The following is a 22,061-nucleotide window of genomic DNA, read 5'->3' as shown; positions in this document are numbered from 1 at the left end:
GTCGGCGGGTCATTGATATATCAATAAGGTATAATTTAATGAAATTCAGATCTTTTAAACTGTTCCCTGTCCCAGCCGGGATTCGAACCCGCGTCCATAGGGACAGCATACAACTTCTCTACCGACTCTGCCACCACCTCCCTCCTCAGTATCCTGCTGAATGTTACTGATCTAAGTTTGTCTGAAAACATTACAGGCATCATACCAGGAATGCTATGGTGTAATAGGGAAAATAAATTGACTAGGGAGAGATGATACGAAACTACACTGCGACCTGGAATATGGCCCTGGATAGCACGGTAGGCTTCGTTGCACCTTTTGCCGGACGATTTATTTCGTACACAGTAACATTCTCTTTTGTTATTTACGTCATTCCATTATCGACACAGTTTGCATCAGTATCATAACAGCGGATCGGGAAGTGTACTAACATACTAAATCGGCATGGAGAAGGAGCTCAATGGCAGAGAGAGAGAGAGAGAGTACTACTGCTCTTTATCTTTTTCGTCAGTGGCATCATATTCTAGTGTAAATTTATTGATATGATTCAGCATTCAATGAGAGGTGGTAACCTCAGGCCGAGTCAGGGTAAAAATGGTATAACCTGATTCATATTCAGAGGAGGTTCTTAATTCCGGCGTCATGTTGTTGTTGCTGTTGAGTAACCCCTGTCTGTTTGGCCGAATAGATCCATCAACCACAGGCAAGCAACTGCCCCTGTAGAGTCGTCCTATGCAGTGGGAACGATGTTCCCTTGCTGTAGATAGCGCCTTCCCACAGCGAGGTGAGAGGATGAGTGAGAAGGTTTGGTTATCTGCGTCTCTCCACCCAGTTAACAGGGGCACCATATTAGGATGCAAATCGCCCCGTTATTCGGTTATATGGCTACCACCCAGCGCCATAATTGGTTTCCTGAGTTGCAAGGAAACATTTAACTTATCACTCAGTGTAGAGCCACCTGAAGTGAAAAGAAGAGTATTATGAAATGGGGGAAATTCGAAGAGAGGAGGGCAGACAAACAAATAGGAGAAAGGTGAAGGAAGAAGTAAGCAGCACTACATCAAGTGAGTGGATGATTGTCGCCGCCACCAACCTCTTCCGGTGTTGTGTGAAAATCATAACACCTGCGAAATTTCTAACTTGATCTGCGGAACCTAATCTGTTCTAATTTACCCTGACCTAACATAACCATAGCCTAACTAAATTTCACCTAACCTGACTGAAACTTGCTTAAACATAACCTGACCTAACCTAATCCAAACCTAGCCAAACCTAACGTAGCCTACCCTAACCTAACCAAACCTCGCCATCCCTACCCCAGCCAAAACTTAACATACCATAACACAACACAGCCTCACATAACCTGACCCAACTACATCCCTTATTTAGATATATATTTCAGCTCAAATATAGCGTAACCTCTCCTAGTCATTTATTTCACAGGTCAAGTTCTTAGTTGCGGTGAGAGCTGTGCAAGGTAAAGAGTAGTCATAAGGGGTGAGAACGGAAGGACAGAGACAAGGCACAGACGGTGATGTAGAGGATAAGTTATGTAGATAGTAGTACAGTGTTGGTTTAGTGAGTTCATTGTTGCTGGCAGTCGTTAACTTGTGGGCGTCTACTCCACAAAGCAGCAGTCGACTGGGTTGGAACCCAAACTGTAATGCGTCCTTCCAATGAAGCCAGCACGAAACCGGCCGAGCCACGGAGTCGCTTGTGAAAGTTTTTATTTTTATTTATTAATATACTTTTAACTCTTCCCCCAACTCCCCTGCATAGCTAGCTCTCCCAGGGTTCCTTCCCCTTTGCGCCTCACCAACAAATATATTTGAACTTCTGTGAGTCTATCTGCATTTTATGGCAATCTTGCTATACTGTGAGAGTGGTGAGAGGGAAATTTGTATAACTATGTGATTGTGGTAAGGAAACTGAAACTGGAAGAAGCTTGAAAGGAGGTGCGTGAGAGGAGTGCTTAGAATGATAGTCAGAATTGAAATTGTAGATAAACAGTGCAGCGGTAGATTAATACAAACGACAGGGTGTGGAAGAGTTGTGGTCACTGAAGAATTTTATGGAGTGTGCAGGTGTCAGGCTAGGAAACTGTTTTAAAAACGAACATGTTGTTGCAAGGATGTCTGCTAGTAGGAAGAGAAAAGCTTGGTGGGATGTGGAAACTTAAAGTGCAATAGAAGAAGCAAAAAAGAAACAATGATGCTGTTGACATAGATATAAAACAGGAATTCTAAAGAGCAAAACAAAGGTAATTCTGTGTGATGAAATTGTGTGTTGCTGCTTCAAGGCAGCCGACTGTAATAAAAGATGTTAAAGTGGATGCAAAAACAGAATTCTGACGAAAGAACGAACAAAGGTAAGAATGAGAAAAATGGAAAAGGTAAATGATAGCTGTGAAGAACGACTAAGGCAAACTATTCTGAATATAGGCAACTAGTTTGGAAAAATAAAAACATTTGTGTAATCAATAGATAAAACCAATCTTTTACTCAGCGTGATTGAACACCAATGTAAATGAATACATAACGCTTCACCTTTTTTTTTTTTTTTTTTTTACCCAGGATGATAAAGAGCAACAATGTAAATCAGTCGATACAACCTTTCTTGCTGTGTGATAAGGAACACCAAGATACGTGAATACATAAAACCTCTTTTTTTTTTTTTTTAATCCACGATGAAAGGTGTGTGTGTGTGTGTGTGTGTGTGTGTGTGTGTGTGTGTGTGTGTGTGTGTGTGTGTGTGTGTGTGTGTGTGTGTGTGTGTGTGTGTGATGAACTAAGAGTGCAGTAGAGTAGGCATGATAATGTACCGGGTATGATCACGTAAATTTTTATGTATTTATATATTTTTTTTATTTTTTAGGAGCAGCCGATAAAATCTCCCATTTTCTCAATTGCTCAGAATGAAGTTTGTAAGTATGGTGTGTGGTAGGTGGTGATGATGATGGTGGTGGTGTGTGGTAGATGCGGTGGTATGTGGTAGATGTGGTGGTGTGTGGTAGGTGTGGTGGTGTGTGGTAGATGTGGTGGTGTGTCGTGGGTGTGGTGGTGTGTGATGGGTGTGGTGGTGTGTGGTAGGTGTGGTGGTGTGTGGCAGGGGTGGTGCGTGTGGTAGTGTGTGGTGGCATATAGTGGTGTGTGCTGGCATATGGTGGTGTGTGGTGGCATATGGTGGTGTGTGCTGGCATATGGTGGTGCGTGGTGGCATATGGTGGTGTGTGCTGGCATATGGTGGTGTGTGCTGGCATATGGTGGTGTGTGCTGGCATATGGTAGTGTATGGTGGCATATGGTGGTGTGTGCTGGCATATGGTGGTGTGTGCTGGCATATGGTAGTGTGTGCTGGCATATGGTGGTGCGTGGTGGCATATGGTGGTGCGTGGTGGCATATGGTGGTGCGTGGTGGCATGTGATGATGTGTGGTACTTGTGGTGGTGTGTGGTGGCATATGGTGGTGCGTGGTGGCATGTGGTGGTGTGTGGTGCCATGTGATGGTGTGTGGTGGCATATGGTGGTGTGTGGTGGCATGTGATGATGTGTGGTACTTGTGATGGTGTGTGGTGGCATATGGTGGTGCGTTGTGGCAGACGGTGGTGTGTGTTGGCATATTGTGTTGTGTGGTGGCATGTGGTGGTGTGTGGTGGCATGTAGTCGTGTGTGGTGGCATATGGTGGTGCGTGGTGGCATGTGATGATGTGTGGTACTTGTGGTGGTGCGTGGTGGCATGTGGTGGTGTGTGGTGGCATACGGTAGTGTTTGGTGGCATATTGTGTTGTGTTGTGGCATGTGGTGGTGTGTGGTGGCATGTGGTGGTGGTTGTAGTGATATGCTGTGGTGCTGGTGATACTTAGTAGCTGTGGTTCTGTTGGTAGCTGTAGTGGTGTGTGTTGGTGTGTTGTAGCTTTGGTGGTGGTGGTGTATGGTTGTGTTAGTGTGGTGCTGGTGGTAATTGGTAGCTATGCTGGTAAGGTGCTGGTGATATTTGGTAGCTGTGGTGGCGGTGGTGGTATATTATGTGGTTGCTGTTTGGTGTTTGGTGTTAGTGGTGAGTGGTAATTGTGGTAGTAGAGTGATGGTAGTATGTGATAGCTGTGGTGGTGTTGGCGGTGTGTTGTTGCTGTGGTAATGTGGTGGTTAAAGTGGTGTGTGGTAGTGGTGAGTGGTAGTTGTGGTTTGGCGTAAAGGAAATAATAGTTTGTTATGCAGCCACTCTCCTTGTTTACACAGCCAATGCTGAGATAATTTATTGTTTGCACATCTTTAATCTTTCCCTCGCGCAGAATGGAGGTAGTGAGAGTTCCAGTAGTGTGTGTGAGTGTGTGTGTGTGTGTGTGTGTGTGTGTGTGTGTGTGGTAGCGGGAGTGATGATGATGATGATGTTAATAGCCTTCTCCTTCTCTCACCCAGGATGAAAATAGCGAGTGCGGCGGCAGTAGCGGTGGTGTTGGTGGTGGCTGTGGTGGTGGTGTGTGTAGTGGCAGAGGAGGAGATTACACAGACACAGCACGAGGTGGAAGACGTGGTGTGGGGAGGCAGCAAGACCCAGGTGGAGGATGAGATCGTGGAGGTGGAGGTGAAGCTGAATCAGGGGCGTCTCTCAGGTCGAAGGCATGAGACGGAGAACAAGCGCGTCTTTTACTCGTTTCGGGGAATACCTTACGCGAAGCCACCTGTAGGCGATCTAATGTTCCAGGTGAGAGAGAGAGAGAGAGAGAGAGAGAGAGAGAGTATGGTATTTTCAAAGTAGCAAGAACAGATTTTTAAACATGTCACTGAACTGAAGATGTTAATCTAAGTGTGGAGAAGGTGGAAAGAGAGACAGACTGACTAGGAAAGTGTATGCGAAAGATGTGCAGGGGAAGAGGAGGAGGTGGAAACCAAGAATGAGATGGAGGAATGGAATGGAGTAACATATGTGTATGGGAATGTGAGTTACAGGGTGGGTAGACAGATGACAGACGACAGGGCGACGTGAAGACGATTTTTTTATGGTCACCCCTTATGGGATTAAGGCGTCTGGCAATAGAAAGATAGATAGAAAAACCAAGTGTATTCTCGCCTTCCTTCTCCTTCTTTAGGCTCCGGTGCCAGCAGGAGTTTGGGACGGCGCGAGGGATGGGGGCGAGGACCCCCAGCCGTGTCCCCAGCCCAGCAGCCAGACCGACATAGCCAAGGGAGCCGACATCACCACGGGCACCCTTGACTGTCTCTACCTTAATGTGTTCACGCCAAGACAGGTCAGTTGTGGCTTACATTTTAAGGGTATATTTTAAAGGTACAGTTTTAGGACAGTTCAGTTTAAGAGCAGAAATCAGTTAAAGGGCAGAGTGAGGGGACATCACCAGGAGCATCATAGACTGTCTCCACTTCACTGTGTTCACTTTGGGGAAGGTCCCTGTTAGGGTCGTGTTTCTAGCTGCACCAGTCATTAGTCCCATTCACCAGCAGCCAATCAACCAATCCAATTAACAACTTTACCCAACCTAACTTAACAGAACTTAATCCCTTTTCCCACTCACAGTCTATCAACCAGTTTGATGAATAACTTTAAGTATATTGACGCTCAACCAGTCAACTAATCTGATTATTAAAGCTGACCTAACCCAGTCTAATTTCACCGAACCTGACCTAACGTAGCTTAATCCCAACTCTCACACTTAGCCATCACAGAAATCTAATGAATAACTTAAGATAACCTAACTTAATCTAATCTAACTGTACCTGACCGAACCTAACCTCGCCGCCACAGCCAGTCTCCCTGCCAGCGTCGCCTCCAGGTCTGCCTGTCATGGTGTTCATCCACGGGGGTGGCTTCACGAGGGGCAACATCAAGGACTACAACCCCTCCCCACTCCTGCAGAGGGACGTGGTCGTTGTCACCCTGCAGTACCGCCTTGGCATCTACGGTGAGGGCAACATGTCAAGTGGTAGTTAGATACTGCCTTCAATTTGCCGTTATTTTGGGGGAAGGAAGACTGGGGATGCTAGAGAAGGACGCCTTAATGTGCTGGCACTGAGGCACCGATATAACTGAGTAAAGGAAGTGACCGGCTATACAAACGTCCCTCATTCCCGGCTCTGTCCCTTGAAAAACGATGGTTAACTGTGGAAGAAGGGGCCAAATATGCCTTGCATTTCACCGGGCTTATATTCAGCTGAGCTTGGTTACTACTACTACTACTACTACTACTAGTACTGCTGCTGCTGCTGCTGCTGAAATAATAATAATAATAATAATAATAATAATAAATATTTTTATTATTATTAGTTATTATTATTATTAGTTTTATTATTATTATTATTATTGTTGTTATTATTATTATGATAATCTATAATAATCATAATAACATAGGCAACCCAACCCTGTCAGTGTGGTGGCATCCTTTACACTTATATCTAGCTCCCACCAAACAATTTTTTATATTTAGGTGGGAGTGTTAGAACTATAAAAATTTTAGCTAGATCCTCAAGTAAACCCTTCCCTACTGGAGGCTGTCATAAACTGAATAAACCGTCAAGCAGCAGAAGAAATATCCTATAAGAAGACGTCACTATGCTGGGAGGATTAACATGAACAACACTGACGGAAGCAAGAATATCTATTTATTCGTCCATCTGTACACCAGAATCAGTCTATCCGTCTATATCCTTCTATTTATCTATATGTGTCTGTCTGTCTCTTTCTATCTGGACACATAAACGTAATTGGATTGAAGGGACTAGGGATGTTTCCAAATCTGTTGCAAAAATTCAGCAGTAACAAATTATGGAAGTTATGTAGATTGGCTTGGGAAGAGGGAAGGGTTCCGGAGGACTGGAAATCAGGTATAATTGTTCCTTTATACAAAGGAAAAGGAGAGAGAGAAGTAGGCCTATGTGGTAACCATAGAGGTATTTGCCTTCTTAGTGTGACTGGAAAAATATATGGTAGAATACTCATTGATAGGGTTGGGCATATGACAGAGGAGCTAGTTGGAGAAGAACAAGGGGGATTTAGGAAGGGAAAAGGGTGTGTAGATCAGATACTTGTTCTAAGATGTTTAGTGGAGAAGTATCTAGAGAAGGGAAAGAAAGTGTATGGTGCCTTCATGGACTTGGAGAAAGTTTATGACAGAACAGATTGACAAGATATGTGGAAAGTATTGAGAATATATGAAGTGGAGAGGAAATTGCTGAGTGCTGTGTAGAGTATGTACGAAGGAGCTAGGGCTACGGTGCGAGTGGATGGTGAGCTGAGTGAGTTCTTTGATCTCAATGTGGGACTGAAATGGGGTTGTGTGATGTCTCCATGGCTGTTTAATATATGCATGGATGGGGTTGTAAAGGAGGTGCAAGGTAGGGTAGTGGATGTAGGGGTGGCTCTAATGAATGAGGGTGAGATTTGGAAGATTCCGGTGTTGTTGTTTGCTGATGATACAGTATTGTTAAGTGAAGATGAATGAGAGTTGCAAGGTTTGATGAATGAATTTGGGACAGTGTGTAGGAAGAGGAATCTGAAAGTTAATGTAAACAAGAGTAAAGTTATGGTGTTTGAGAGGAATGAAGTCACAGAATGCTCGGTGAGGTTGGATGGCGAGGATATGGAGAATGGGAGAGCATTCAAGTACTTGGGTAGTGTGATGAGTAAGGATGGAACTTTGGGGGATAAAGTGCGTGAAAGGGTACAGCAGGGAAGGAAGGTTGTTGGTTCATTGAAACCAGTGATGGGAAATTGGGAGGTGAGTATGGAAGTTAGAAGTCACTGCATGATAGTATTGTGATCCCTACCCTGACGTATGGAGGCGAGTCGTGGACCTTGCAAAAGGGGAACAAGTCAAGAGTGAGAGCAGCGGAAATGAGTTACTTGAGCATATGGAGTGACATGGAGGGACAGGTTGACGAATGAAGAAGCAAAAGAACGTTGTGGGGTGGATATGGATGTGATTGAGAAGATTATGAGAAATACACTGAGGTGGTTTGGACATGTGGAGAGAATGGAGAATGAAAGACTGACTAAGAGGGTGTATGTAGGTGAGGTGGAGGGAGGGAGAGGGAGGGGAAGATGGAGGATGAGGTGAAGGGATGGAGTTGAGAGGTATATGAGGGAGGGGGGAGAGAGTTGGGGGAGGGTAGTCAAATGGTGGGTGACAGAGCGACTTGGAGGTGTTTTATCTGCGGCCACCCTTTGTGGGATTAGGGCGTCGGGCTATAGATAAATAGATACATAGAACAAATTATCCAGTATGTTATTCATGGCCCATTATGTTATTATTTGTGGAATGATCTGACGATGATCCCTTACTCATTCTGCTTAGCTGATGGCCAAGCGTAGTCAGATTAGAGAATGAAAATGACTAGAGACCAAAAAAATTCAATCCTCCCACATGTCAGGCTCACCGAATTCCATGAGGTTGAGGGTGACCCAGTTCCGTCGTGCAAAGTAGCCTGGCAATAAGGAACCTAGACTAGGCTACCACAGTCGAGCTACATTTAAGGGCAGATGACCAGCCTATGTCCCTTGGCTGAGACTCGATGACCCGATCAAAAGTTCTCTAATCTGTCTTGGGAATCGACCCGGTGAACATGCAAAACTGCCAATCTGAATTTAGCATGTAGGTTAGTGGCTACACCATCGACCCTGGAAGATAATGCCATGAATGTGCAGTGTGGCAACGAACTTGGTAACTGACAGTAAATCATCGCTCTTGGTAAGAATAATTCAGCCACAAGTGCGTAGAGTCGAGTCCAAACTGAGACTCTAACAGTCCTACATATCCTATTACACATTTCATGGTTTGATCTTTCTTTCTGTCTGTCAGTCAGTTTTTCTTTCTTTCTTTCTTTCTCTCTTTTTCTAATAGTTTCCTGCACCTACTGGGATATAATTTGCTGTTTTTTGCATTTGGTTTACCTACCAGTCCATAGAAAACATCAGGTGTATCAAAATTAGCCTCAATAAGGAATTCACGTGAGAGGAAGCATGGTGTCCTTTGACTGAATAATTGACTGACTACCAGATTTAGGAGGCTCCATTGCAATTATTGTTTGTCTATTTGCATTCCATACATTTTAAAGTTATCTTTTTTAGCACTTATATCTTAAATATCTTACGTGTGCCGTTAGGCATCTTTGAATATAGTTTATTGCGCAGAATGAAATAATTTTCTCTAATGTGTTTTTGGTATTTTTGTATTGTACTTTCGCTGTGTATGTACAGTTTTTCTTTTCTTCTGTTGTACCTACTGATTAAGAAAGTCAGAATGAACAAATGTCAGGCATTATAGCTGGTGTTCGTTTGGTTCTCTACTCCACAGGGTTTCTGTCCACCGAGGATGACGTTCTTCCCGGCAACCTTGGTTTAAAGGACCAAACGCTGGCTCTCCGTTGGGTCCAGGTACGATGACCATAAAGTTAATCGACTTCAGGTTTATATAAGACTACAATTTTGTGCCACCACCTTCACACATATGGTTGCCAGACACTTCATAGCAAAACCAGAGTGAATATAAAAGTGAAAAGTATTACCAGTTACCACCACACAAGGAGGATAATGAATGTAAGAAATATTACCTGACACCACCAAACGAGAGAAAAATGAATGTGATTTATATTACCTGATGATTATACTGGAGTGACTACTAAAGTGAATGTTGTGGATTTTCTATGTATCATTTTTACACTTTTTCTTACGTTAGGTTATTTTCTCTTAATATCAGGGTAGGTTTGTGTGTTGGTTAGTTAAAAGTTAATCTGCTAGGTTAATCTAGGTGAGAGAGAGAGAAAGAGAGAGAGAGAGAGAGAGAGAGAGAGAGAGGGGGGGGGGGATCATCCTAGGTAAATCAAATATAACACGGTGCAAAAACGGTAAACATAGCGAAACCTACTTCCAGAACAACATCGACAAGTTTGGTGGGGACACAAAACGCGTCACTCTCTTCGGGGAAAGTTCCGGGGGCTTGGCTGTCCACCTGCACATCCTCTCACCGCATTCCAAAGGTTCGTTCAGGTCGTTCAGATACCATGAAAGGCTTTTATTATGGTTGTACTCTATTTGTCTTAACTTTTTTTTATGCGAATAAGAAAGAACCAAAGGCCAGGAGCCCACAAACAATTCCTTCCAAGAAAAAAAAAAAAAAACAATACAAAAGTGAGCCATATTCAAGATCTGTTTGAGATGCCTGGACACACTGCGTCTGAAAGACTGGAGATCATAGGAAGTAGGAAATACAGGCAGAGGGAGACAGTTCCAAAGTTGACCTATTGCATAAATGAAGGACTGAGAGTAACGGTTAACTCTTGCATTAGAGAGTTGGACAGAAAAGGGATGAGAGTTTGTTGCTTGATGGGTGCTACGCGCCCATCGTAGAGGTGGAGGGATGCATGCAGACAGTTCAGAGGAGCAGTGACCATGGAAGTAGTGATAAAGAGATAAAGAGGCAACAGTGTCCCAGATGTTTCCTTTAGCTGCTTATATCCTTTGGCTCAATGGCAGAAGACAATACTATGGCTCTATAACCTTTCCATACACTCCTTTTTCACTATACTCTTTTTACATTAACTTTGACCAGATTTTTTTTTTTACTTTTTGTAGCCTATTTCACCCTATTTCACGAAGTGCTGTGACAGGGGACAACGCCATCGCTCTACATACTTTCCATAACACTTCTTCGTGACTAGCAGCATAATCTAGTGTCAGTCTATTCTTACAACTCAGCATTCAAGATGAAGAAATGGTAATTAATTTTAGGCCAAGCCTTAGTGAAAATGGTATAATATCCTACTCAGGTGCTATCCTCATGCTACAAATCAGTGCTCAAGATGGAGACAGGAATTTTAGGACAAGTTAAAGTGAAAAGAGAAGAGTTGTTATCCCCTTTAGTAGGACCTCTTAATCTATCCACTTGGTCATCCCCTCACTGCACTCCTGAGGTGCATTTGGGTTCAGTGGAAGGCTTTTGCCATAGTTATATAATTATATTTTTCCCCTAACCTTGCCCAGAAAAGACCATCTCACCACCTTGAATGCTGAGTTGTAAGAACAGACTGATGCTGGAATATGATGCTAGTCATGAGTAAGTGCTGCGGAGAGGATGTAGAGCCGTAGCAGTATCTGTTCTGACACTGAGCTACGTGAAACAAACTGCCAAAGGAAAAAAAAAAATAGACACAGGTTTACATTCTGGACAATTATGTATTATGTGATTGTTTGATTTAAGACAGAGACACTACCATAAAAGACGCCTGGTGGTTTAGTGGGTTTAGTGAGTTACGGCGCATGGACTGGGAGAAGCGTGTATGGGTTCCTTCTGAGGGGTGGTTTGGGTTTATTGCTCGCGTAATGCTACTCAGGGATTAATGAGGCTAGTCACCATTGCCTTAAATGTCGGTGCTGAGTAGCCTAACCCTAGCCCCTATGCTTCTGTTTATATGGGGAAAACGGGATTGATGATGAGGAGGAGGAGTAAGTAGGAGGGGACGGATGATGATGATGATGATGATGATGGTTATGATGATGATGATGATGATGATGATGATGATGGACAATTATTATGATGGTGACGATGATGATGATGCTTAACTTCTCTCTCTTGAACATCCACTTCTACGTCTTCTCTCATAATTTTGAAGATTCGTCGAGGTTCATATCTAGGTGGTACATGAGGCTTCGTAACGGCTTTATCTTACCGATTTATTACGCATATCGCATCATATTCTTTGTTGTGCTGTTCTTATCGTTTTAATATAGAGAAAAATTGCATCAGCACATACAACACGATATTAAATTGTAATGTGGAAAAAGAATCGCTAGAGAAGAAGCGTTACGTAATGTCCTAAAGCCACGGGGGTCGTAATCTTAAAGGCCGTGGAGATTCTTAACCCTTCTTCCTGAGCGATTTATTCCGCGCATTAGGCTACACATCAGTATCTTTTTGTGTGTTATGGATGTAAACTAAGTCGATAGTAGAGCGATATAAATGGCATGCAAGACTATGTTCAGGTGCAAGATGCTAAATAAATCGCTATGGAGCAGATGTTAAGTAGTCTCCTATCCTACTTAAGTTCTGGGCCAAATTCTGAAGCTGGTCTCGTTCTTGACAATGACGCAACACAGAACATCACGATGTGCTCTTTCTCTCTCTCTCCAGTGTATATACAGATAGCTAGATATAAATAATGGTACATGATTTGTGTGTGTTTTTTAAATTCTTGTTTTGTGCTTAATCTCTCTCCACAACAGACATCTAGGTGCACAATAAATAATTTTCATTAATGTATCCCACTTTTTACCCTTCCCCGCCCCGGAGGGGTTCGGGGACGGGTATTGTTTTCACTCGGTTCGTGTGTCTGTTTGTTTGTCTGTCTGTCTGTCTGTGTGTCTGTTAACAACTTTACGCGAAAAGCACAGTTCCGATTTTGACTAAAATTACATGGATGTTGAGCCATGACCTTCTGATCACCTGATTAAATTTTGGGCCAAATTGAGACGAGGCCAAAGCTGTAGGTCCAAAAAATGTTTTAACCCGTCACGTCCCGAGGTTTTCCGCACCTATGACATCCCCCAGTCCCGAGCCTTTTTGGAAATTTTTTTTTTTTGCTAAAACTTCCGCTTAGGTCGAGAAACGAAGGAAAATCACAAAGAGAGTGGTTCCCGCGGTCTATAATTGGTCCGTACAGGTGTGGTTCCCCCCCGCAGGTATGGTGTTCTGTAATGGGCTGGATATGCATTTACGTTTTCTATGGTAAGGAATAATGGGAGAAACAACACACAACACCTCTATATTTATTGAATTTGAACTAATAAACAATAACAGTAACAATATAATGGATTTCAGACACATATATATGAAAAATAAGCATTGTACCATCGCGCGAGCATAGCGAGTTTGGTCCGAGTCGTAACATGCTATATGCTAAGTTTCTGGTATGAGTCAACCTATCATTTTTTCTACTTGTATACTTCTGTTTCAATGACAATTTACCAATTACAACTGTTTGTAAGTGTTTTCAGATGTTTTCATTCATTATGATGACATGCAGCATAAGTATAGCGCACATCAGCTTAGTAAGCGCACTCGCTATGACTCGTATTTCAACATACCAAATTGTTTTATCACTTTCCAATTATTTTTCCCTTTACATAGAACCTTTCCTCCACCACTGTAAAGGTTTTCAATTATTTTCATTCATTACGAGGGCATTTAGCGATATGCTAGCGCCTATTCACGTAGCAACCACGATCTCAAACACTCGTGTTTCATCATCTACTTTATTTATTCACTCCAATTATAATTTCCCACTTACATTACACACGTTTAGACCCCTATAATGCACTGTACATACTTACTGCCATTATTTATTCAAGTGAGCGTGAGAATATCGCCTGAAAATACCCTCGCAAGGAATGTTTCGTCATACATAATACTCACACACTTATATACTAATTCACTCACACACTTATATACTAATTATTCACTTTATCACTTGCTGACTTTTATTTTGACTAATACGTGCCTTATTCATTCAAATGAGCGTCAGGAAAACTTATCTTTATACACACGTTATGAATATTTGACTTAGAATATATATCATCACATACAATAATTTGAACTTATATTATACCTGTAAGAATGTCCCATAATAATAATTATATAATTACGGGCCGTATTTATTGCACTGAGCGACAGAATATCGCATCATACAACCCTCTCTATGTAAGTTTCAACTTAGGCCAGATTTATATACTTACACACAATGTTTTCACTTATGTTCGACCCGTATGCACATTATACTAATATTTGGAGATCAACTTGACTGATAATTTCACTGAGCGTCTGTCTGTCGTATTTACCTCATAATTTCAGCGTCCTTTCGCATTCACACCATACTAAAATTGCATCAACGTGTGATATTCACTAAAACATGGGTGAATACAGAGACCCACGTCACACTGCACGCACTCATAGCGGGTATCCTTCCTCTGTGTCGTGAGTCTCACCTGGGAATTACTGCACACGTGACACCTGCGTTGGGGCCTAGGTCTGTTTGGCTGGGGAGGGATAGGAGTGGGGAAATGGCGGCCGGATATTCTCTGGGGAGTTTGGGCAATAGGGGCAGTGCGGGTGCGATGTTGGGGTCTTTCAACAGCATACTTTGCAAAGATTTCTCTTGTGAGCTCCCTCACAAACCCTTCAAATGTTTCCTGAACTCCTGTGGTCATGGCGTGAAGGTGGTGGCAATTCAGAGCAGTGATATCTAGTAAGTGAAAGAACAGTTTTTTATACCACTTCATCGTTGTCCTGGCACACTCTACCGTCGATATCATGGAGTCTGACTGGTCCACGAGGCGCATGTTTATATTGTAATCCATAACACACTCAGGTTTCCAAACACGACGCCTGCTTTCGCTACGGTAATCTACTGAATCAGTACGGTGCATCAAGGGGCGGTGAACCGTGGACAAGAGGCTTACTTCTCTGTTGTGGTTCCACATTGTGGCAAGGATGTTGTTGGCTTTGAAGAAGACAACCTCACTCCTTGCAAGTTTCCGCCCTACCTTGGCCATGTGACGCCGGTTCACCTTTACGGTTCCACAGACTCCCGTTTCATGTGTGTGAAGATAACGAGCGAGAAGAGGGCTAGTGTACCAGTTGTCGAGGTAGAGAACGTGACCGCGATGAAGGTAGTCTTGTATCATCGTCTTTACCACTGCTCCCGACAGTCCAATACTTCGATCTTCTATTATGTCTGTCTGTGCACCGGTGTACAAGTCTATGTCTTGCACGTATCCAGTCCTACAGTCACACATAACAAAGATCTTGAACCCAAAACGGTGCCATTTGCTGGGTATATACTGTCTGAATGAAATATTGCCTCTCCACAACACGAGACTCTCGTCTATGACGAGATCTCTATAGGGATAGAATGAGGAACGAAAGGTTTGCCTGAGGTGATCAAAGACCAACCGAATTCGCCTCATTTTGTCAGTGTTGTTTGCATTTGCAGGGTCATGAGCATCATAAAAATGGAGGCGACTTAGAATTTGTTGAAACCGATTACGGCTCATCACTTGACCAAATATGGGGGTAAACATAACAGGGTCCCTAGTCCAGTAAGCAGGAATTCTATTCTTTCTTATAATACCCATCAAAAGGACCAGGGCAAAAAATAAGAACATTTCTGGAAGGGAGACAGGGTAATCATAGATCATAGAATGCCTACTCCTTGTTCCCAATCTTTCACTCTCTAGGTGCTGGGCGCTTGCAAACAGGTTTGTTTGGTGTACAATCTGCTCAACAAATGCCTCACTGAAAAACAGGTGGAAAAAATCCAACCTGGTGGAATTACTGTGAATTCCTGGTGCAATGCAGCCAGATCGCCCTTGCTCAGTCAAGGGGTGAATAAGGGGAGAAAAATCACTCCCATTCTCCCAATCCCACGACACAAATCCCTCGTCCCCATCAGCCCCATCACCGCCTTCGTCTGGGTGGGGAGGAGATCCTGGTTGGGGAGGTGGGGGAAAAGGAGTACTGAGGGCTTCCCCACTGTCACTCCTCTTCCCTCTGCCTTTACCCTTTCCCTTTCCCTTACCCTTACGGCCTTGAGGAACATTAGGGGGCTGTGGGGATGAAATAGGAGAATATTGGGGAGCAGAAGACATGCTGGGGAGTGGTTCCTCCCCACCTTCCCCCTCCATTACCACACATGTGCTCTCTCACGCAACCTAGCTCGACCACGTGTTAGGGGATATTGGGGAGCATAAGACGTGCTTTGGAGTGGTTCCTCCCCACCTTCCCCCTCCCTCACAACCCCACGTGATAAGGAACGCACCCGCACTGGCCCACGTGATCCACTCTGCCGCCTCACACTACGTAGGGAGAGCAATGACTCACTCACGTCACTCTCACTTTCCCTAATCCCTGGACTTTCCCTTTCACTCCCCACTCCCTCCACTTGACTTCCTAGCTCCCCAAACAGAATGCTAGGCCCATACCTGCTCATACAATGTGGTGTGCGCTCTGGGCCACGATGTGTAATCACCTCCCGTCCATACCACGTGGCAGCACTTCCCACGGCTCCGTCCTCGTCCTCGTCCTCGTCCTCAAATTCTGATTCCAAATCATGCTGGGGATAGGGATAGGATATACCACGTGCCTTCTTTGCCTCCTGCCCCTCTCTAGCAGCACGGTAAGTCACGTACTGCCGCTTCCTGGGCGACGGAACTTCCTCATCACTGCTGGTGGTTTCTTCCTCCTCTGGCTGGACATAATCTTTGTCCATCTCCTTGTCTCCAGTGGAGAATCACTGTCGCCAGTAAAGGTGTCCAGGGCGACTTGAATCTCGCTGTCTGAGAGACCTCTCTTAGCCATGTCTGAGCAGGACCGTGGCTACCAGGTGAGTGAACGAGTGGTGGGCTAGCGCGGGTCGCGCGGGGTCGCCGAGTGTCCCCGCCTGCTGGCAGGTAGGGGAAGGTCAGGCGAGGGTACGTACCACAAATCAAGCGCGAAATTTGAAAATTGTCGAAATTATGCACATTGCAATTGCACGACGTACTGGTACGTCGCCGGGACTGGCAAATGCAAATCGTTGCAACGTACCCATATGTCGACGGGACGGGGCGGGTTAAAAAATTGTTTTTCGCCATAACTCCTTTCAGATCCGTCAAATCGACATGAAACCAAAGCCTAAAGGTGCATCTTTCAAATCTGCATCCTATAACATACCTCATTACATCAGGCGGGTCACCCCCCAGTTAGCTGTAGGAGGGTCAATGTCAGGTGAGTAGGGCCTAAAATATCACATGGGCCTAAAATATCAAATTGGCCTAAAATCGTTCATTTTCACCAAATTTACTGCAAATTTGATTTGTGACATCTTTGACTAGATAAGAAGAAAGTGGATGAAGAGTTTGGGAGGAATCTGAGTGTGAAATGGAGGGAGAGTAAGAAATCGTTTTGGAAGCAAGTAAGGAAAGTAAGGCAGTTTGAAAGGGGAAATAGTAGGGGAGTGAAAGATAAGAATAATAGGTTGTTGGTGGAGAAGAGAGAGAAACTGAGGAGATGGAAGGAGCACTTTGAGGATTTGTTGAATGTAAAGAGTGAGAACAGTGTAAGTATAAGTGGTTGGGGAATGGCTGGGAGAAGAAAAGATGAAAGAAGGGAGAAAGAGATCAGTAGGGCAGAAGTAGTGAAAGCAATGAAGAAGATGAGGATGGGTAAGGCCCCAAGAATTGATGCAGTGTGTGGTGAAATGCTGAAGTATGGGGGTGAGATTGTAGTGGAGTGGATATGGAAGTTGTGTAGATTGGCTTGGGAAGAGGGAAGGGTTCCAGAGGACTGGAAATCAGGTATAATTGTTCCTTTATACAAAGGAAAAAGGGAGAGAGAAGTATATGATAACCATAGGGGTATTTGCCTTCTTAGTGTGACTGGAAAAATATATGGTAGAATACTCATTGATAGGGTTAGAGATATAACAGAGGAGTTAGTTGGAGAAGAACAGGGGGGATTTAGGAAGGGAAGACGGTGTGTAGAGCAGATATTTGTCCTAAGATATTTAGTGAAGAAGTATCTAGAGAAGGGAAAGAAAGTGTATGCTGCCTTCATGGACTTGGATAAAGCATATGACAGAGCAGATAGACAAAGTATGCAAAAGGTATTAAGAGTATATGTAGTGGAGGGGATATTGTTGAGTGCTGTGAAGAGTATGTACGAATGAGCCAGGGCTACATTGCGAGTGGATGGTGTGATGAGTGAGTTCTTCGATCTTACTGTGGGACTGAAACAGGGTTGTGTGATGTCTCCATGGTTGTTTAATATATACATGGATGGGGTTGTAGAGGACGTGCAACGTATGGCAGTGGATGTGGGGGTGGCTCTAATGAATGAGGGTGAGATTTGGAAGATTCCGGTGTTGCTGTTTGCTGATGATACAGTATTGTTGAGTGAAGATGAACGGGAGTTGCATGGTTTGGCGAATGAATTTGGGAAAGTGTGTAGGAAGTTGAATCTGAAAGTTAATGTAAACAAAAGTAAAGTTATGGTGTTTGAGAGGAATGATGTCACAGAATGCACAGTGAGGTTGGATGATGAGGATATGGAGAATGTGAAAGCATTCAAGTACTTCGGTAGGGTGATGAGTAAGGGTGGAACTTTTGGGGATGAAATGCTTGAAAGGGTACAGCAGGGAAGGAAAATTGTTGGTTCACTGAAAGCAGTGACGAGAAACAGAGAGGTGTGTATGGAAGTTAAGAAGTCACTGCATGATAGTATTGTGATCCTTACCCTGACGTATGGAAGCGTGGCATGGACCTTGCTAGAGGGAAACAAGTCAAGTGTGAGAGCAGTGGAAATGAGTTACTTAAGAGGAGCATGTGGAATGTCATGTAGGGACAGGCTGGAGAATGAAGAAGTGAAGGAACGTTGAGGGGTGGATGTGGATGTGTCAGAAGATTATTAGAAATATACTGAGGTGGTTTGAACATGTGGAGAGAATGGAGAATGAAAGACTGACTAAGATGGTGTATGTAGGTGAGGTGGAGGGAGGGAGAGGGAGGGAAAGACCGAGGATGAGATGGAGGGATAGAGTTGAGAGGTATATGAGGGAGGGGGGAGTGAGTTGGGGGAGGGTATGCAAATGGTGGGTGACAAAGCGACTTGGAGGCGTTTCGTCTGCGGCCAACCTTTGCGGGATTAGGGCGTCGGACTATAGATAGATAGATAGTTTGTGCGTCAGCACTAAAATGACTGCCGGGGACGGGTTTGCTGTGCCTTGGCACCGCTTCTTGTTAACGTAGGTTTCCTCGGCATTTTATGATATCCTTTTGAGGTTTAAACGTACTGCTGCCATTTTTATCGATGTCTTCATATATTTTTACCATAATGAGAAATAATGATGTTAATAATGATGATGATGTTGATATGATGATGATATGATGATGATAATAATATGTAGTTGATAATAAAATCTGTCAGCATCATGCCATATTATAAGGGGTGTCTAATTCGGTAATCACATAACTTCTTTTAACGTGCATAAAACTTTTCTTGACTGTGCAGTCAAGCTCTAACAACCTTTTTCTAAGACAATTATGTGCACAGGGCTATTCCACCGAGCCATCCTGCAGTCGGGGACAGCTCTGAGTCCTTGGGCATATGCAGAAGACCACAGAGAGCTGGCTTTCAAACTGGGTGATCTCGTCAACTGCTCAAGCTGCAACAGTTCAGAGTTGATCCACTGCATTAGCCAAGTTCCATACCCTGACCTGGGGAAAGTTTTGCCTAATATAACAGTGAGTATTGGTGTGTGTGTGTGTGTGTGTGTGTGTGTGTGTGTGTGTGTGTGTGTGTGTGTGTGTGTGCGCGCGCGCGCGCGCGTGTCCGCGAATAAAATCGACGTGGTAGCAGCAAATCGTATTTCTGATTTGATTCTTATAATATGATATCGTATTTTTCACTATTCCTACCTTAGTCCGATGCCGTAATTCTCATTGTATTCTTGCTGTATTCCGATGTCGTTTCTCACTGAATTCTTGCTATATTCCCTTGCCTTATTTCCCATTGTATTCTTTCTATAATCCGATGTCGTGTTTCTTACTGTATTCGTGCTATATTCTGGTAGGTGGGGGAGCTCACCATCCACTCACTCGATGTAATGCTGCTCTCGGGTGTCTGCCCTTTCCTCTCCTCCCTCCTTTCCTTCCTTCCTCTTCTGTCTTTCTTTACTTCATTCTTTCCTCGTCCTTCTGCCTACGGGTGACTTTACAGTCCCTGTTTTGTCTTTCTTTCCTGTTCCTTCTGCCTATGGGTGACTCTACACTGGTGTGACAAGCAGAAGGGTTTCCTGTACACCAGGAAACCATTTACAACGCTGGGTGGTAACCATATAACCAAATTATGGAGCCTGGTGGTTTAGTTGGTAATTGCGGTGCTCCAATCGGATTGAACCGGTGAAGGTTTATATCCAAGGGATGGGTGGGGTTATTGCTTACGTAATGCCACTCAGGGATGAGTGAGGCTGGTCACTCTCATCTTAAATGTCAGGACCAACTTGCCTAGCCCTGGGCTTCTACGCTCCTCATGGGGTAATGTAGGACTGGTTGATTGATAGATTCTTGCTATAGGCCTATGCCGTTGCTGTATTTCTCATTGTATTCTTGCTATATTCTGATGTCGTGTTTCTCATTGTATTCTTGCTATATTCTGATGTCGTGTTTCTCATTGTATTCTTGCTATGTTCCGATGTCGTGTTACTCACTGTATTACGGGATCGAATACTCATGTTTGCGATCGATTCCCGGTTCCTTAGATATGATTTTACAAGAAGAACTAGACAAGGGAAAATTTTACACTCTTCGCTGATCTTTCTGCAGAAAACAGTTATAACCTGTCGCAATTTTCGTCTTGTAACTAAGATTTACTTATGAAGCTACAACAGAAGACAGAGGAAGATTCGACCGCCTCCTTGTCTGTCCTGCATATCAGAACCACAGTTACGACAGGGAATTGATTGTGTGTTTGTGTATCCCGACACTGGATTTTATTTGACTTCTCTTGTACCAACAGAAATTAAAAAAAAAGAAGGGGGCTACATTTACGTCTTTCAGTTCGAAAAGTTTCTCCAAAGCAGAATAAACTTGACTGAAGGGGCAGAAAGATAATAAGAATGACGTCATCAGTTTTAATAAGTTAACAGCTTTGTCCAGTACCATAGAGATACGGGGCAAATACAAGTGTAATAACATTATGTTCAGCACTTTCGTAACAGATGTATACAAGGTGGTTGGTCAGCTGCACCCTCCTGTCTTGTGTGTTGCAGGGACAGCTCGGTCTTCTGGTGTGAGAAAGACATAGATTTAGGCTAATTCATAAAATTACTAATCAACCATATAATCAAAGAACACAAACAGATAGACATGATAAACAATTGTAGGAAGTGGTTTGTCCAAAGAGAAGCTGAACTTTTTTTAATAGCGCATCAACATGCCGGCATAGTGTGATTGCGTTGGGAGTGCTGTGTAGCGGAGAATTTGAACTTTGTCTAACACCAGCCATATTATCCCACGTCTCTTAATCATCGAGTCACACGAACTTGAGTGAACATGCGTTTAGTGCACTTGGCGAATACTCTTGTCACTTCTATCGTCAGAAATCTGTGACCTTTAAGGGTAGATTTCAACTACTGGGGGGGAGGGGGAATCGCAGGGGCCAAATCACTTGGGGACAATAGTCGTCTCGTCCTTCCCTGAAAAGCCACGATTAAACAGAGATGCTTGAGCAGATGCATTGTCATTGTGCAGCATTCATGTTTTGTTTGTCCATGCACGCCTCAGACCTCTTGCTTTGCACCGCCTCCCTCAAATGCTTTAGGGTGTCCAAGTAAAACTGTATTGACTGTCTGATCAGGTGAAACAAATTAATGATGGACGACGACCTTCTAGTAAAAAAGATGATCATCACCTTCACATTTGAGCAACTCAGACATTTTTCATATTTATTTATTATTATTATTATTTTTTTTTTTTTTTATTCTTTTTTTTTGGGGGGGGGCGGTGACAACATTCCAACCCACTGCAATGACTGCCTTCTTGTTTCAACATTGTAGCCGTACACCCACGTTTCGTTACCTGTATAACATTTTTCAGAGTGTTTCCATTAATATTCGAACAATCAAACAGCTCCTGATTGACTGTGACACATTTCTCTTTTTGCTCATCTGTTAGCAGACGCAGCACAAATTTTGTGGCAGCACAATGCACCTTCACTTTTTCAGTTAAAATCCTGTGGCACGAACTTTTACAGACACCTACTGCGTCAGAAACTTCACGGCATTCAGGTGACGATTTTCATGGATCACAGCACGGACATTCTCAACATGACCATCATCTCTTGATGTGGAAGGCCTTCCAGCTTTGAGATAATCTTCTGTGGATGTTCTTCCCGATTTGAACTGCTGGAACCACTTGTGACACTGAGTTCGGCTCAAACAGTCCTCCCCATATGCCTGTTGTAACATTTGAAAAGTCCCTAAAAGTTTTTCCCTGTCTGAAACAGAATTTTCAGCAAACATGGCTCTC

The 22,061-nt window shown here is 43.6% G+C and overlaps 1 protein-coding gene across 1 annotated transcript in view; it reads left to right on the top strand.

The window, feature by feature from the left end:
* The first annotated feature begins 4,418 nt into the window (after positions 1 to 4,418).
* LOC145395289 (juvenile hormone esterase-like) overlaps positions 4,419 to 22,061 on the top strand; it is a 28,818-nt gene continuing 11,175 nt past the window's right edge. The window contains exons 1-6 of the mRNA XM_080268967.1: positions 4,419 to 4,703; positions 5,089 to 5,257; positions 5,788 to 5,916; positions 9,304 to 9,383; positions 9,880 to 9,985; positions 19,087 to 19,277. Of these exons, the coding sequence (XP_080125093.1) occupies positions 4,419 to 4,703; positions 5,089 to 5,257; positions 5,788 to 5,916; positions 9,304 to 9,383; positions 9,880 to 9,985; positions 19,087 to 19,277 (960 nt within the window). The remainder of the gene's footprint in view (positions 4,704 to 5,088; positions 5,258 to 5,787; positions 5,917 to 9,303; positions 9,384 to 9,879; positions 9,986 to 19,086; positions 19,278 to 22,061) is intronic.

This window comes from Coenobita brevimanus, chromosome 30, assembly GCF_032717465.1.
Source record: "Coenobita brevimanus isolate Jiangsu-jjx chromosome 30, ASM3271746v2, whole genome shotgun sequence".
In the NCBI taxonomy this organism is placed as follows: Eukaryota; Metazoa; Arthropoda; class Malacostraca; order Decapoda; family Coenobitidae; genus Coenobita; species Coenobita brevimanus.
The sequence above is the reverse complement of the archived record's forward strand: the minus strand, read 5'-3'. Positions and strand labels throughout refer to the sequence as shown.